At 35.0% G+C, this 17,491-nt stretch overlaps 2 protein-coding genes across 3 annotated transcripts in view; one reads left to right on the top strand and one right to left on the bottom strand.

Moving 5' to 3' along the window:
- Positions 1–17,491, bottom strand: part of LOC145693704 (uncharacterized) — a 126,102-nt gene that overhangs the window by 87,758 nt on the left and 20,853 nt on the right. The gene's annotated exons all lie outside the window — the stretch shown is intronic.
- LOC145667051 (uncharacterized) lies at positions 628–17,081 on the top strand. Of its 2 annotated transcripts, none has more exons than XM_081734759.1 (2): positions 628–705; positions 16,215–17,081. In XM_081734759.1, the coding sequence occupies exons 1-2, from the start codon at positions 697–699 to the stop codon at positions 16,500–16,502; spliced, it is 297 nt and encodes a 98-aa protein (XP_081590885.1). In that variant the 5' UTR covers positions 628–696; the 3' UTR covers positions 16,503–17,081. The 2 variants fall into 2 exon arrangements, with proteins under 2 accessions (XP_081590885.1, XP_081590878.1); XM_081734752.1 differs by lacking the exon at positions 628–705 and adding an exon at positions 12,943–13,240.

Here is a 17,491-nt window from a genome sequence, read left to right as displayed (position 1 = left end):
TGTCTCGTCTCGAAAAGTTAAAGTGAAAGTGGTATCTCTTTCATCTCGGAAAATGTGCCTGTTTCTACTGAAAAAAATTCCCTGTAAATCTTCATTGGATGCATTACATTGGTTTGGGTTCTGCCTTAAACTTAAGGTCCACTTGTCATATAGCCTCGTTGCTGAAAAGAAATACTAAACTTCAATAAACAAACAATTAGAAGGGTTTTGTTTCATCTCGTGTATAACCCTTGCTAGCCGTAACTGATACCAGTAAATTTTGTTTTATTTTCTGTTTCTATAGTTCCTTGTTTCACAACACGCAACACAATTCTGACTCTATAGATGCATTGTTTACGCATTTAGTGTTTTATCACGATATGAGTTGAGGAAGATTTACCATTTTTACACACACATATACACACACATGACAACACATACACAAATGTAACATCTGTGTTCTAATACAATACCAAGCTTAAAAATCCCTCTTTTTCTGTTTAGTTTGTTGAATAAGCCAAGTTCAAAATATAATGGTTCTTTTATTCAGTTGTGTTCATGTCGATCAAGAACCGTGAAGTACCAGGCCACGAGATACAAAGACTTTCCTTTTCTCTGAATTAAAAATCAAGTTTCATGAGATGTTAGTAGCATTGAGTGTGTAAACGCAGGAGATAAACTTCTCTGCTTCTTAATATTTTTATCACGGAATACAGCATGAGCAAGGTGAGTAAATGTTTTTACCGTAATTGATATATAAGTATAATATTTTATGATAGGTTAATTCTACGTGTAACAGAGTTCCCTTTAGGGAATAGTTTATTTGACCTTGCGGAAGTAAATACAGGATGGGACCATTTACCTTCAAACTTTTAAACTAATCAATTTAAAAATACTTAAATTTTGGAATATGCAGATATCGACAGGGGAAAACCTTCTGATTTATTCTGAAGTGCCACCAGATCAGGAGGCTTGCTAGCTTTATTTTTTTTTAATAGCACTAGCATCAGAATATAACGTAATTCAAATTGACATATTAGTAAAAAATTTACATAATCACATTTATTATTTATTGTTACAAACTAAGAATGTTACACACCCACCCACGGGAGGTCCACCGGACCGGATCCATACCCCCCCCAAAAAAAACTTCCTAACATACATTTGTACACTTTCTTCATTAAACTATATTTGTTTAACAGAGAAATGACTGATGTAGCATGAACATTTGATTTTACACTTCATCTGTACTCTTTCTCGTTAAAAAAAAAAAAAATCGAGTTCTCTCTTTTCTTTCTGAAAATATAGGTGAAAGTCCCACGTACAGAATAATATCCGTTTAAAACCATATGGACGTAGTGGCTTGTAGTATTATTTCTAGGTTCGTTACCTGATATTACTGTATCACACACCTCCAAAAACAGTCAAATTTTAGAGGGCTCTATAGAAGTAATAACACACGTTAGACGAGCGAGACAATATCCGTTCAAAACACCTTAGTGCCGAAGAGGCTCGCACCCAGAAATTTTTGTTTAGAAAGGTTTCAATACTACAAGACATTAATTCTACATAGTATTGGACCAGCGTTATTCCACACCCGAAAAGACAAATAATTGTTAAGAACTGTCATATATATATATATATATATATATATATATATATATATATATATATATATATATATATATATATATATATATATATATATATATATATATATATAGGGGATCCCGATATCGCACCGGGTTCTAAATCGCACCTCTAGTTTAAAAAGAACCGTAGTACTAACAAGATATCTGGTAGTTAAATTAAGTACTTCAGCATATTTCCATAATTACAGAGTAAAGTGACGACGTTCAGTAAGTTATGTGTGTGTGTGCAGTTGCAGTACAATATAATTGGAGTATTTCTTACTAATTTTCGGGGTATTTCACAGTAGAATAGGGATTAAGGTAAGAGAATTAGCTTATGTTTCAATAAGTAGTAATAATCAAAATTCCATTAATATTATAGTGACAAACTTAAGTTATTCTTTTTTTTTTAATTTGTGAGGTATGTAAAGAATATTTTTAAAAAATGGTGTAATTTCCCAAATCGCACTACTACCGTGTGTCCGAAATCGCACCAGTGCGATTTTGGCTCTCGTGATGAATTGTTTTTCCTGGTTTCTTTCTCGTTACAACTCACACAAGGTAGGCACATAGCAATATGGGAAATGGTCTCCGGAGTCTATGAATCGTGCTTTGAAAAAATATATAGAAAATAAAGTGACGCTGCCCAGCCCAATAGCAGGAGGAAATAGAACTACCAACATACAATCACAAAGAACAGAAGTACTCTCATCAAGTCCTTACAAAAAACATCTTGAAGAATAACGGCAAAGGCAATCAAGAGTATCCAAACGTGTGGAGAGACCTAATATTTCTGAACCGTTAGCTAGGTCTGCATGTGCTACAGGAAACCTTTCGAAAAGCAGATAGACTACATTCAAATCACAATACTCCTAGCTATATATTCGCAGTGTTTCAAATGTGGCTTTTGAAATATATGAACAAGATTGGTTTTGCGTCCTTTGTCAACAAAATTTAGTCCAAGATATGGTACAGAGTGTTTTGTGTAAATTCTGGATATATGAGCCTTGTGCGGGTGTTTCAGGAGATAAACGTGCATTCCAATGTGATTTTTGTGCATATAAGGTGTGGCTGTCTGTTTTCCATAAATATAGATACTTTACGTTTCATAGAATTATGAACAATATTGATCATCGGATCAACAATATGGATATTTTTTTTCTTTAATGATGTGTTCTTCCTCGTATTAATAACACTGAGATAAAAGAATGTGATATATCAGAAATATTAATATGGTTTACTTGTAGGTTGCATTTCTACTTAGCTTATTTCTAAGGTGTTATTTCTGTGCTCGGTTATTTACATTGCAGTATTTTTTCTCTTTAAAGATGTATTATACCTCATCTTAATATAACATAAATAAAATAATGCGATATTCCATGGAAATGATAATTTGTTTTACCCATATGCATTACTGTAAAAATTTGCATATATTCAAATGGCGGTGCGATTTTGGCTTTACATAGTGCGATTTGGAAAACCAGAAAATCGCACCAATCGCAGGCTTCTAAAATAACATCATATTTATAATGATAAGGATAAAATATCGTTATGAAATCACTGTAAAAGAATTGGAAAATTATAAAGTTCAATACGATAAAAAATTATTTTAGATTGATTTTAAAGAGAAAAGAAAGAGTACAAATAAAGTGGAAGATCAAATGTTTATGATACATCAATCATTTCTCTAATTAACAAGTACAGTTTTATTAAGAAAATGTACAAGTATGTGTCTAGTTACGATTTTTTTTTTTTTCGGGAGGAAAGTCCGGACTCGTCGTGTGGATATGCCCATAAGATGATAATGACGTGAACAAAGTTACAAGTATAAGAAACTGAAAATTTTATTGTTTATCAAAAGGTTTCATTTCGACTGCTTAAATAAGCACTACATCCAATCATGTAGTATTCAATACACGTAAAATCATAACGTCGTTTACAGCAATTTGATATCTCAAACCGTTCCGGAGATAAAGTTTCCAACACTGTCGAATATTATGTAATTGAGAACTTGTAATTAGAATTCCCGAAAACTATTGCCCTAATGTTAAGTATAGGAAAATAATAGTTTAAACTCTTCCCACAAATACGACAATTTAAGCAGTATGGCATGATTTTCATATCTCCCGAATAATGATAGACCTATATCAAATTGCTGCAAGATCTAAAAGATATTATCGTCTTTACATCTATTGAAAACCATCTACGTGGATGGTTGAACGTGATACTTACCTCGAAATAATGTATTTTGGAGAAAAAGCCAAAATTTTCAATTCGTTATAACTTTGTTTGTATCTATTCAAAGTACGTCATATCGCCCGTCTGCCTCACTTGCGTTATTACTATTGTTGAACCCTCCAAAATTTTGTTTTTCGACGTTTGTGATCTGTAGCATCCCTAGTTTGCAATATCGCATGACAAATGTAGTATCGTAGGTTTCGTTTTATATGTAGATTTGAAATATGTAATAGCCTGACGTAGTGCCAGTTGAAAAAAACTTTATACATTGTGATGGGAATACTGTTAATCTGTTTGTATTGTCGACTATGCTTAACTTTTTCACTCCACTTGATATTTACTAGGTGCAAAATTTCAGCTATTTCTATCAATTAGTTTAGAAGTTACAAGAAGGGGTCGGCTAGCTGGGGACTTCGCCCCGACGCCCACATTTGCTCGGCCTACGGTCTTGCACTTCTCATATCCGCTGGAAATCATTAACTAGCATGTCTCTACTACTAAGGGATTTCGTGATATGGCAATGTAATTTTAACAATTATAATCTCTACCTTTTTTACCCGCTTTTTCTTCCTTTCTAAGGGAGACATATAATAAAGCTGAAACACGTCTAAACCATTTTAAATGAAAACCCCAAATACCAACTTCTATATTTCTATATATATAAAGTCTAAACATAAAATTTCGTGCCTCTAACCTTAACGGATTTCGAGATATGGTCATTTTATTTTAACAACTGCAAACCCACTTCTTTTTCCTACCTTTCTAGGGGAAATATTCAAAACACACACACACTTAAAAATGTCTTTAATTATTTGAAATGAAAAATATAAATATCAAATTTTATGTCTCTAACTTTAAGAGATTCTGAGATATGGATATTTTAAGATAATAATTGTCATTTATCTTTTACCATCTTCTCCGTCGAATTTTCAAAAATCCTTCCTTAATGGAGCCTAACATCACAAATCATATGCTCTGTTCAAATTTCTAACTTACGTGGTTTCGCCTGGGCGTTGATCAATTAGTCAATCAGGACATCTACATATAGATGGGGTTGCGATTGTTAAAATAAGATGGTCATATCTCGAAATAGGTTAAGGTTAGAGACATGAAATTTGGTATTTAAACTTTTCATTTAAAATAATTAAAGAGATGATTTAGCGTTTTAAATATACCCCTCCTACAAGGGAAGATAAAAGCGAGAAAGAAAGAGTAGGGGTTGAAGTTAAAATAACATGGCTATATCTCGAAATCCTTTAAGAGTAGAGACATATTCATTAAATACATGTTTTAATACTTTTTGATGTTTTCCTTAGAAGGGAAGAAAAAGGGTAGGTGTTGCAATTGTTATAATAAGATTGCCACATCTCAAAATCCCTCAAGATTCAAGCTGTATGTTAGGGATATGTTACGCATAGGATTTGTGGTGTGGCCCTACTTCTGGCAATCGTGAAATTAAAAATTAAAAACACGTTAAAAGAGTTCACTGTTCTGATTATTTTCCTCATAGTATGCTGTCATCATTAGCAGGTTCTTGTAGTAAATACAGAAGATTCAATTCTATACATTCCCAAACTCCTTATCTTGGCTAACCTCAACTAACTAACCTTTTGTCTTGTGTAGCAATTAATAATTTTAATAGGTATCATACATCAATTATTGTTTTATTCTCCTTCATCTTTACCATTCCACCATTGTTTCTATCACGCCTCTCAGAATAATACAGTTTCTTCTCAGACAATATCTAAGCAAATTTTTCTTCCATTTTTCAAATTATATCCAATGTTGTGTTTCCTCTCTCACTTCGAAAGCCCTCAAACTTGTTTCACGACTTTCGTGCGACGTCCATGTTTCTATCCCAGTGAACAATACTCCCCAAAAAACATTTTAGTTCTTTCCTTCCTTTTCATTCAAAAACCTGTAAAATACACTATTCTTCCTAGAAGCGTATTTCTCCATTCGTATACTTATTTTGCTACATAAATCTGTGTTGTAGAAAAATATACTCTACGTTTAATGGATGCGTAAATTAGCGTTTTCTTAATCATATTTTCAGGATCCTTTGAACATAGTTATAGAATAGGTAAACAATCGTCAGTTGCACATTCATATCATCACTGGACATCAAAGATGTTATGCTAGTTAATTATAGGTGGTTATTCCATTTTTCACAAAACATAGCCAACTTTGTGTTTTATCTTTGGGTATGTTATAATTAGGTAGCCAAGAATAGAGCATACTGTATAGGCTCTATGACAATTAAACATGATAACAACAGTGTTGTTAGTATACTTCCTGCTATTGTAAAGTATAAATTTTCGCAATTCGCTATTTACTGTACACACCTGTTCAATTTTTGTGAGGCTTTATCTGAAAACTTTATTTTTGTCATTCTATGTGTAGTCATGCAGACTGTTTTTGCCATTAGTCACACAAATTAGGGTTCTTTTTTTTTTTTTTTAAAAAAAAAAGCAACTATCACTGAATAGACGATATTAAATTGCAAAATACTGTGAAATCTTATCAATACATGCTTAATCTATCTATGAAGAGTTTCATTCCGTGAAGCTTTTGAGTTAATATTTCCATGTGTACGAGTGCGTGACTTTCTAAACACCCTATAGATTTAAAAATAAATAAAACTCGAAGCAATGCAGTCTCAATTTGCATGTTTTGCAACTTAAAAGGAAACACGACTATCTCATCATGCACAAATCTTGTTCGATAGCATGCACTTTCAACGCTTGAGGATAGACACACCACCCACTTATTACTTTCGTTACTCAAATTATCACGAAATTGCATTGAAGCTGAATTTCTACTTTTTGAATTAAGTTTCGCGTAAATCAGCTAAACATAAAATAAAATGGTTAATTTCAAGGGTAAAATATTATAGAATATCATTCAATTCGAAGTTTCTTGAAGTAGATACCGCACACAAAAATAAAAGAATAGGTTAATATATTCCGTTCATTCCAATTGATATTAGATCTCCTCCCTTCCCTAGTACCTACAGCGTGTATCTTTTATTTGGTGCATGAAGTCTGGGGTTCGATTCCCAATGAGAATGTATCAAATCCACTTCGATGTTTCAGATCTGACTTTAAATTGTACGCCTCTCCCATCTCCACCGGGAGAGAGAAGCCTTCGGAATACCTCCCAAATGGGCGAGTAAGATACGGGAGATCTGCTCTTAGGTACGGGAGATGATGGGCGTTTTCGCGGTACCTTTTGGACTGGTTGAACGACAAGTAGGAAGGCAGGGTCCATTTTCAAGTCCCCCAGATCATCCTAGGATTCCTGGTTTGGGATGAACTCTGTTAGACTGTGGTTACACTCAACTGCATAACTACACTGGAGCGAGTGGAACAGTTGCACTAGTTTGCACAGTAAAGGATGCAAGGGCGAAAAAAATACGGAAAACTATTCCTTATGCAAAGAACGTTTGGAAACATTTCAAAAGGTACGCTATGACTATTAGCAGTTAATTGGCAACAGCCGATACCAGGGCGGATCCAGGAAAGCGCACCTTTTTATGGAAGCGCAGGTCTGAAAAATAAACTTGAGACATTTTTCGATATTTGGTTAGCTAACTAAATATGTGCACTGCAGTGCTCATAATACGTATTTATCTCCGCCCTTCTGGAGGCGGCATTGACAAAACCATGTTGTTCAACACGAGAGAATCCAGGATTACCATGAACTGGAAACGCATACATTATCTGCAATGAGTGGAGAATGCACTCAGAATATTCCTTTTGAAAGAAACTTTGAAACTTTTTCTTTTCCACAGCCTTTGAACAAGCGCTTCATTGGGAACTAATTTATATATTTTACTCCTCATGGAGGGGAGCGCGAGCCTCGTGCCCCCTTTCTGAATCAGCACTGGGCGATACCCGGACAATCGTCACTGCAATGTTTGTCTAGCTAGCTACCTAGCGAAAGTTTTGCATAATGAGTCATTGCAATATAACGCAGCTGAAATGCGTGGGGCAGGGGGCGGGTATGAGTAAATCGATGATCGATCGATTCAGGGGGCAGTAAAACTAGTTACGCCAATGGTTACACTGTGGGATACTGTAACTTGAGGCTATGTTCTCCAAGAGGAAAGTTAACTTGCTTTGTAACGTTCGGATGCCATCACTGCATATGATGATAGGACCTCACTGGTAAGGGAATGCTTGACCGTAAGGGCTGAGCAACAGTGGAAACGACACTGGAGAATCACAATCTGGCTGAATCTGTAAGGCTGGTTTTATAACGTTACCCTCGTTGGTGAGCATAAGAGTGCCAATAGACACTCATTACTCTAGAGTACACGCCTTTGGCGTGGGAGATCCGGGTTCGATTCCCGGCGAGAGCTCATGTAGTTCGGATTTCACGTTAATCAATAGATCCACGTCTCATATAGCCTCGCTGCTGAAGGGGACGTATAACTCATAATCAACTTAACTCTCATTATTCTGTACGCCTTGCCCCTATATCAGTTGTGATTCAAAGAACCTTTCCATCATAAGTTCAATGTTGAATAATAACGTGAAAGAAAAAGCTTAAAACTATTCGAGTCCATAGTTTATCAGCGGCGGCTGGTACTATATGTTGCATGGTTGTGCAATCGGATATTTTTTAATACTAGATATTTTTAGGTATTAAAGTAGTGTATCAATAGAAAATAAACCTTTGTTCTTGAGCACAAAACAGTATTGATGCATTTCTTTAAAAAATCAATAAAAAACTGAAAGAAAGAGAGTGATTTACATTTCCAGTTGCAGTAAGCGTTGCCACTGGAAGCAGTAACATTGAGCGTATGGCAGCGAGCCCTATCTCTTAACATGAGGAGGTGGATTTATTCTTGCATCACTCCTATCCTCCCTTATTGCTCCCTTCCAGTTGCACCTTTTTCTGCCACTGGTATATAGTCAGCTTCTGTAATAGTTACGAATTCCTCCGCTTGGCAGCGCTTGACTCAACTGATAGAGTGGGTGAGATATAGACGCTTGGAAGAATGAAGTTATTCACAAAACAGAAACTCGCAAAGAACAAATACGCGTATGGTGGTATCAGGGTCGGATCCAGGCTGAATGTTTGGGGGAGGGCGGTCGTTCGAAGTCAATAGGTTTTATTTTACATTTATAATACAAGGTGAAATTTTTTGTTATAGGTTTTATTTTTAAAATAAAAAAAAATATCCTATACTGGGAGGGAGGGCAATCGAGTCTCGAAGCAGAAAATGTCTTACCACTGGTCTAATTCTTAGCTCTGTCTCTTTCGTGCACATGATCCCGTGTTCGATTTCCGACGGAGAGCATAAAAAATTAATCTCAAAGCATTCACTTTCAATACTCGTGTGTCTTTTTATTTTCGAAGGAAAAAATCCTAGATTTCATGCGTCTTTATAGTAGAATAGCAGACAAAAATACGTGGTTACTGGAAATGGACTCTTTGTCCTTTATATTCATACAAAGAAATGTTAACAAAATGCATATTGTCGGAGGAGAAAGGTGTTTCTGTACCCTAAAGAAAATAAGCAGAAAATATTTGCGGTAGCGATGCTTACTATTCAGAAAAACTTGGCGAGCATCATTTCAGATTTCAATGAAGTCGTAGAAAAATTTGAAGCTCGAAAAGAACGAAGAAAGATCTTCCATTTTAAAATAATGCATACTTTACTTAATTAAATAATTTTGTTTAACTGCGTGCATGAATATATGCAATTTTCTTGCTTTTTCCTTCTTTTCGTGTTAACGATATCATTCATGGCTTATAGCACATGCTATATTTTCGATTTATCTCTTGTTCAATGACATGAATGAAGAAGTTTTGTATATAAATAGTGTATAAACGTACATTGATAGTGGTTGTTTGGGGGAAAAAAAAGGCAATAGCTTATATTAAACCAATATTAGAGAATACACTTTAATCAATAAATATACAAATAGAGCTTAAAATGACTTTCCCCTTCATATTTCCTGAATATGTTTTGGATAAGACTCAAGAATGCTGGGGGAAGGGAACACTTGCACGTACGTACCTACACATCTTTGATATTGCAACTTTGCAACCGGTGCTTTTACAGACCACGAACCGGTACTGGAGTTTATGATGCTCTGTATTGCGTTTTGATTTCTCTGCGGGTTCTCCCGTTTCCTCTCAGATTCAAATTTGTAACACTTTCATTAAAATCTGCCCCTTTAGCCTAAAGGGTATAAGTCTAGGACGTAAAGTTAAAAGATGTTTACCTATTTTCCATTTAATCGCTCATCCTAATTTGCTTTGAAAAGGCTAAATAAGCAAAAGTTTTCTTTAAAAGACAGAAAGCAGAAAAAGTATTTATGCAACTACATATTATAATGGTATAGGGTTCGAATTTCTGTTGTTCCTGTGAGGGATAAGTTAGATGTAATGGGAGTTTTGGGTTCGATCCTTGTATATCCCTTATTGGGAAAGCCAGATATAATGGTCCTGGGTTCAAAGATCGTATGTCCCTGTTTGGGAAAGCCAGATGTTATAGTACCGGATTCGAATCTTGGTCCTTTATAATGAGAAAACCACTTTAAGACATTATTCAGTTCTACAATGTAGTGGGATCACAAGATAAAAATTAACGAACTGAAATACTGGCAAAATAACAGAAATTCTCTCCCACGGTCTCAGGATCCGGGCGTTGTAATAAACTAGGCATTTGCCGTGTGCCCACCATTACTGCCGTGTCAGGCTGTGGACAACTTCATTAAAACCTGTAACAGAATGCATAAAATGGGATCCATACGCTAGTTTAACACCAGATGAGCAGCGGAATACAAAATAAATGTTTGGTGTGCTCCCCTTTGGATATACTATACCTTATTTGAATCCTGGATCAAGTTAAATACCCATTTCAAATGATATCTTCCAGCCACTGAGAAAAAAGCACGAGATTATCAAACACATATTATTATAATTAGATATACTTACTTTCAAGAAAATAAAAATGACTTGGAGATAAACTTTATATTAACTTTCACTTTCACTACACAAATCATATATGATTATGAAACAACACAACAAAATTTTTATATATATATATATATATATATATATATATATATATATATATATATATATATATATATATATATATATATATATATATATATATATTTTTCGCTTATTACCAAATTGGCCCATAATTTAGACGATCACGGAACGATACCGTTGACGTGCACGATGTTCGCGACCGGCGGATGCGGTAATTCGAACGATGATAAAAAATCACTGCAGATATTTCACTTCCATTAGGATGTGTAAAAAAATACGATTCGGTCTGTAAGCTGTCAGGAACTGCATATTGTGAGTTTTCATTACATTTTCTTGCTGTTTAACATTATTTACTGATAGATGAAATTATTATAGTTTCTTCACTAGTATTTTAACACAATGATACTAGAAACCATTTTGGACTTTGTTTGATATTTTAAACAGTAAAATCCTATGCACTTCAATGGTTTCTATTGAGAGTATGCTGAGTACGCCGAACTCACATGAAGGATGTAAACACTCTGACGCGCGTCTGTTAAGAGCGTCAGTTCGTAACTCGTTGAGCAGCGCAAGAATACACTACCAAACTGAAATATAGTGTACACAAGACATTTAATTTTCACTTCACAGTTTCACTGATGTTATATAATGGATGATCCATGGGTCAATTGAAACCACATTAAAGACACTGATAATCCCAATAAAACATGAAATTAATGATTATAGGTAAATTTTACGTTATCACGTAAAATCTGTCGTCACTGCACGAGTCTGTCCTGCGTGGGTGGGATTATAGAGAGTAGCGAAATTGTTTGCCTTGTTTGGTCTGACGGGAGAAAGCAGGGCTGTCTGGAAAAGTGAGGCACCTTTTGGGCGACAAAATTCCTGAGCTTCGTTCTCCTCCAAATGTTAGCTGGTTGCGTTTTACTTCCAAGAATTGATGTTGGGAAATACGAGGGTTGATTTAAAAGTTTAAGTCTATCCATATCGTCATAATATAATGTCAGAACTCACAAGTACATGCTGTGCTACTTTCTGGAATTTTCGAATGGGAATAAGACAGGCACACAACTCGTTTCGGTATGCTGTGTAGTGGTCTGTAAGTTGTTTAGATAACAACTACATTTTGACACAGTGAGCTGTCAGGTTTTGTAACGACCATATATATATATATATATATATATATATATATATATATATATATATATATATATATATATATATATTGATTTAAACCTCAACTTTCGACAGTATATTTTTTTTATATACATGACAGTTCACATTACAGAATTCGAAGCAGTAGCGTCGTTTTAGACTTCGCTTGAGGCGTGCAAAAGCACCACCGACATAAGACTTTCACGTCTTGTACTAGTATATTAGTAGACAATCGATTAAAGTATATGTATTCCTCAAAGTCTTGGAGAGGGCAATTGCCTCCTCCTTCACCCCTAAAAGACGTCCCTGACTCGAAGGTGAATTTTCATTTTAACTCTTTGAGAAGAATTCTAACTTAAGCTAGTGTAAACTTTAGGGTAACCCGATTCCTATGTCCTATATATGTTTCTTTATATGGTCTTGTACGTACACACACAGACACACACGCACGCACGCACGCACACACACACACACACACACACACACGCTAAAAAATGCACGCACGTCGAATCTCCCCTCCTCATCAAAAATTTCCTTTCTACGCGCCTGGTCTCATGTGAGAGACTATTGCACTGAGCCTGCAGAAAGATGAAGATTGTGGAACTGTCAAGACCAGTGATAATTTCAAAAATTTCCCAGTGATAATTTAAAAATTTCCCAGCGCATGAATCACAGCTGAAACGGCAATCAAACGAGTGGCGTCATCCTGAGTCACCAAGAAAAGCAACAGTTCGGAATACCCCAACCAATGTGAAATCTATGCTCATGATTGCACACGACTGGGATGGTGTAATCATAAACCATACCGTCCCCCAAGGACACACTGTTAGTGCAGAGTACTACTACATTTTTTTTTTTTTTTTTGTAAACGACGCCACTTCCTGACGAACCCACCTATCATTCTGCATGACAATGCAAGGGCACATTCAACAGGTGCACTCACTGATTTGTTGCATCGTTGGGGCTGGGAAATACTGTATCACCCCCAATATTTTCCAGATTTAAGTCCCTGCGACCACGACCTCTTCCCGAAGACGAAAGAACCACTTCGTGGGACACGCTTCCGTACAGTTGATGATCTCCTCCGGCGACCGATTGCTCCATCCTCGCTATCCAGAGATTAGGCACTGCCAACGGCATCCAGCGGCTTCCACATCGCTGGGAACGCGAGATTCACAATGCTATTGATTACATCGAGGGCCTGTAAAACTTCGAAACTTGTAAGTACTCTTCATGTACATCAGCCGGTATTTTATTTTTCACCTTTTAGGAAATTGGAAATCATCTCTAGTATATCCCTTATTTTGAGTCTCCTGACTATTTTTTTCCTAATAGGTGCATATCGCAGGAAACATATTTGTTATTGGCTATTTTCTAATTCTACGAACAGGATTTTATTTCTGCTTCAATAAGTTAACTAGCTGAATGAACACAAATCAAATAATGCTCTGAGCGTTGCTTTTGCGTATATTTTTAAGGGGAGTACTGTGATTCAGTGGTAGAGCGTTCATCTTTGATGCGAGTTGTCCCTATTCAATCTGTGTGAGTTAGTAGTGCACAATATTGAGTCCGTAGGGTTTCTCGGGGGTTTTCTATTTCTACTATACTCTCATTTCACCAACTCTTTCATAATCATTCACGTTTATTTATTATCCATCCCCTTTAACCTAAAATGCATAAGCGTTGGACTCTAAATTAAAAGTTTCATTTCATTTCACATATACAGTATATTTGAATAGTGTAGTTGTCTTATTATTCTCTAAGAAGAATTAGTTAAAGAAAGTATCGATAATCTCATATTGCGATATATTTGCTAACATTGTTTGTTTCTAACATTTAGATAAGTGAAAACACTGCACAGAAGTGGACACAGAAGACAGTGGACATCAGTGCTTCGAATGACGCATTTTGTTGGTTTAGGTAACAGTTTCAGGTCCGTTAGAGTAACGCTTATATGTATCGTCAATCTGAAAGACCCGGGGTGCCCACAAGGGGGGGGGCTATGACACAAACTGCGTCATTGAAATATTTGAGGGGTTAAAATCTATATAAAAATGTTTGAGGGGGGTGTAAAAATTAATCGAAAAGATTTTTTTCATGGAAGAACACCTATGGATAGACAATTGGGGGGGAAGCGTCATGGACATAAGGGGGGGGTCGGCACCACTGGAAAGACCAAAGGGTAAATGAGGGTTTTCGCAGACCCCGAAAGCAGAAGAGGGTTGTTTGAACCCTGGGGGGGTTAAATTAAATCATGAAACTATTTATATATTGCTACAAATATAGCATATACTACATACAGATACGTACGAAGAAACTACGTTTCAGGAGTCATAACTACTATTTTTTGTCATAATATTCATTAGTAATATTAGAAGAAGGGGGCTCCGTTTAGTCTGTAGGAAGAGATCCCAACTAAAGTGAGTCCAATTTTCTTGAGTTTACAGTTGGTACTCTGCTTTATGCTCTTGTGTAAAGATGGATAAAGAACGAAAGGTCTTATTATTAATGGATGCAAATCGCGCAGGGACTTGAATCTGGTACAGTTGCCGACTGCACACCTGCACAGACATCACAGACCTTAATGCAAGATCACCTTACATTGGTAAGCCATTCCCAGAGAGAAAGATTAAAAGACCATGGCACAGGCTCAGATTCTGAGTTGACGGTCTGTAATTCTTGTTTATACCTATCAATATACTCAGAGGTGTTTTTCACTGTACCATTTCAAGTTAAAGAGAATCTCTTAGTAAAAAAATATGAAGAAACTGGGCCTTCTCTAAGACCAGAACTGACAGAAAAGATGTATCAAGTAATAACATACGAAGAGTGAAAAAGTGAATGACTGGACCAAGACTGGATCCCGGATCTTTGACATACCGTACCGATACGTTAACCTGAAGGCGGTGCTCTCCATTCAGATCACTACAGAAGTAAAAGTGTGTGGCTGATCTGAGAAACGGGCTGGCTAGCGTAGTGGTTAACGCATCGGCATGGTAAGCCAAAGGTTCCGGGTTCGAGGCCTGATCCAATCATTCACTTTTACTCTCTTTGTGTGCTATTGAATTAGCACCTACAGAGGATCTGAGGTGTAAAAGATTCAGTTGTTTCCTCCTTTCATTAATATACATGTGTCAAGTAACTTCATCTATTATTACTACACCATTCACCTACGTTTTACTGTTATACAATTACATTTCTATAAGTAGTACTTATTGACATATCTTTCTCATTGGGGAAGGTATTCCGTAACTACGAGTAAATACATACAATTCTTTTCATTCTAACTGAAATGTTCGTTAAAAGATAATTTTCGTTTCATGATAGAATACTTGAAAAATGCTACGGGAACGTTATAGAGAATTTGGCAATGTTTTTAAAGAAAATGAAAAGAAGTGACTCAGCAGTTTCTAGCAGTTTAAATTTAAAATAAAGGCAATGAAGAAAATTAATTTATTTTAACTATATAGTAATTAAATCTGTACTGATATCCTTTCAGTAATTTATTATGTGAGAAAGTGCCATAAATTCTATCTCTCTCAATTATTAAACATAACGACTTTGAATTGTTAAGAACTCTTACCTATGTCTATACCCTTAAATAGAGATTGTCTCTGCCTCTGTTTAATATATACAGTAGTACAATGAGGATTATTCGATGAAAATATAATATCATTCTCTTTATCATGTAAATAGTACGTAAACCAAGTTACCATATCTCGATAAGCTAAGCATCGTTTGAAAACTTGTTCTTTGCAGAGTTTAGAATGTATATCCACGTGCTTCTCAGTGCATAATTATTTTATGTCATGAATCAAAAACATAAGACTTTATGTGATGACACATGCATACTCTCAAACAAAATCAAATTAAAATATAAAAGAAAAAGAAAAGGAAAGAAATATTAAAGCTTCTTAACCACCAATTTCCCAAAAATTTGGTAAATGATCCATTAATATTCCTTGATGATATCTCCGAATCAAGGTATAAAAAATTAAAATGAACTTCCGTTTGTTTGTAATATGAAGAATGACCGTTAAATTTCGTGAATGTCGTGTAATGGAATTTTCTCATTAAAGAATAGAATAAATTACTATAATTGTATCATCATAGAATAGTAAGTTCAAGTGCAGAAGTAATTTAAGTATAATTTAAAAGAAAAAAAACTAATAAATACGTTTTACCTCTATTTAGGTCGACTGCATCATCTTCGTAATCTTGGCAGCGTTACCTTTCATTGTCTCTGCTATGGAACACCGATTCAAAACTTTTGGATCACATCTAGGAAACTTCGGTAAACGATTTTCAGACGCTTTCGATCATGTGGTACCGGTAGCTTCAGCATCAGATAACAAATATGCTTATAATATGCTTGATGAACGCCATATGGGACAATTTGGAAAGTTCGGTGATGGCTTTGGACAATATGTCAAAAGAAAGTTTGGAGGATTTATGTTAGTAGATTATGCTCAACATATGTAATTTCACGTTAATATGTGTTGTTGTTTTTAATAATTTATTGTCAGAAAACGTGTCATATCCTATTTCATTTGTTAAATTTAATAACTATGCTATAAACTGTTAAAAAAATTCAACCCTTAAACTTATTTCAATACTAGAATACAACTTGTATTTTACTAATTCCAGAAAAAGAAAGCTTGTACACTAATCATAAGATGTGTATGTTCCTAACATTTTTCTCGTAGTGAATTAGTTAAACTATTGGATCGTAAATTTTGTCTGTGTTGAAGACGGTCACAAAGTCTTAAGTCAAGGTTTAAAGTTATTGGTAAAATTATATTGATTAGTATTACAATTTGCGTATTAATTCGAATTTTTATATTAACGCTCAATACACACTAGTTGATCCATTTAATTACGATTTAATGAATTTTCATGCATTTTAAAATTATATTATAGTCAACCCACCAAAACACTTTAAAAAAAAAGGTCACTATCATTCTAATTTATTACTCACGCATTAATTCATCATAAACAAATTGTAATATAGTGCTGATATGAACAAAATGTTTGTAGTTTATTTCAGCTTTGTAAATTTCAACTCAGTTGTGATGTATAAATTAAATAAAATGTTAATATTATAAATATTTTGAGTACTATATTTTATATCATTTTGTACGCTTCTGTTCATAAAACCTACAATCCCTTTCAGAGACTAAGTCCAAAAAAAAAGCGAGACTGGATTCAGCACAATTCCCACAGATCTGTGCAGAAGAAATTCCATTTTCCCTCTGTTTTTTTTATATAGACTCTAGCTGCAAGAAGTACTTGTGCCGACGGTAGCCAAGCATAGTGAGGCACTGAGTCTTACTACAGAATTTGTGAAACTTGAAGATTGAGGGTTCGAAACTGGAGTCATATGTTTTTATTTATTTTTTAAACATGAAAATATGATGAAATAATTAAAAGTATAATATTTGTTACACAAAATTAATTTTATATCTGATAAA

The sequence above is a fragment of the Thermobia domestica genome, chromosome 1, assembly GCF_964235325.1.
Source record: "Thermobia domestica chromosome 1, izTheDome1.hap1.1, whole genome shotgun sequence".
In the NCBI taxonomy this organism is placed as follows: Eukaryota; Metazoa; Arthropoda; class Insecta; order Zygentoma; family Lepismatidae; genus Thermobia; species Thermobia domestica.
Note: the sequence above shows the minus strand (reverse complement) of the source record. Positions and strands in the feature narration are given on the sequence as shown.

What these genes read in the sequence shown, in the direction of transcription:
- LOC145667051 (XM_081734752.1), top strand. Translation starts at nt 13,199, where the DNA reads ATGCTATTGATTACATCGAGGGCCTGTAAAACTTCGAAACTT. An exon ending in CCTGTAAAACTTCGAAACTT is followed by an intron (nt 13,241 to 16,214) that starts GTAAGTACTCTT and finishes ACCTCTATTTAG; the next exon opens with GTCGACTGCATCATCTTCGT.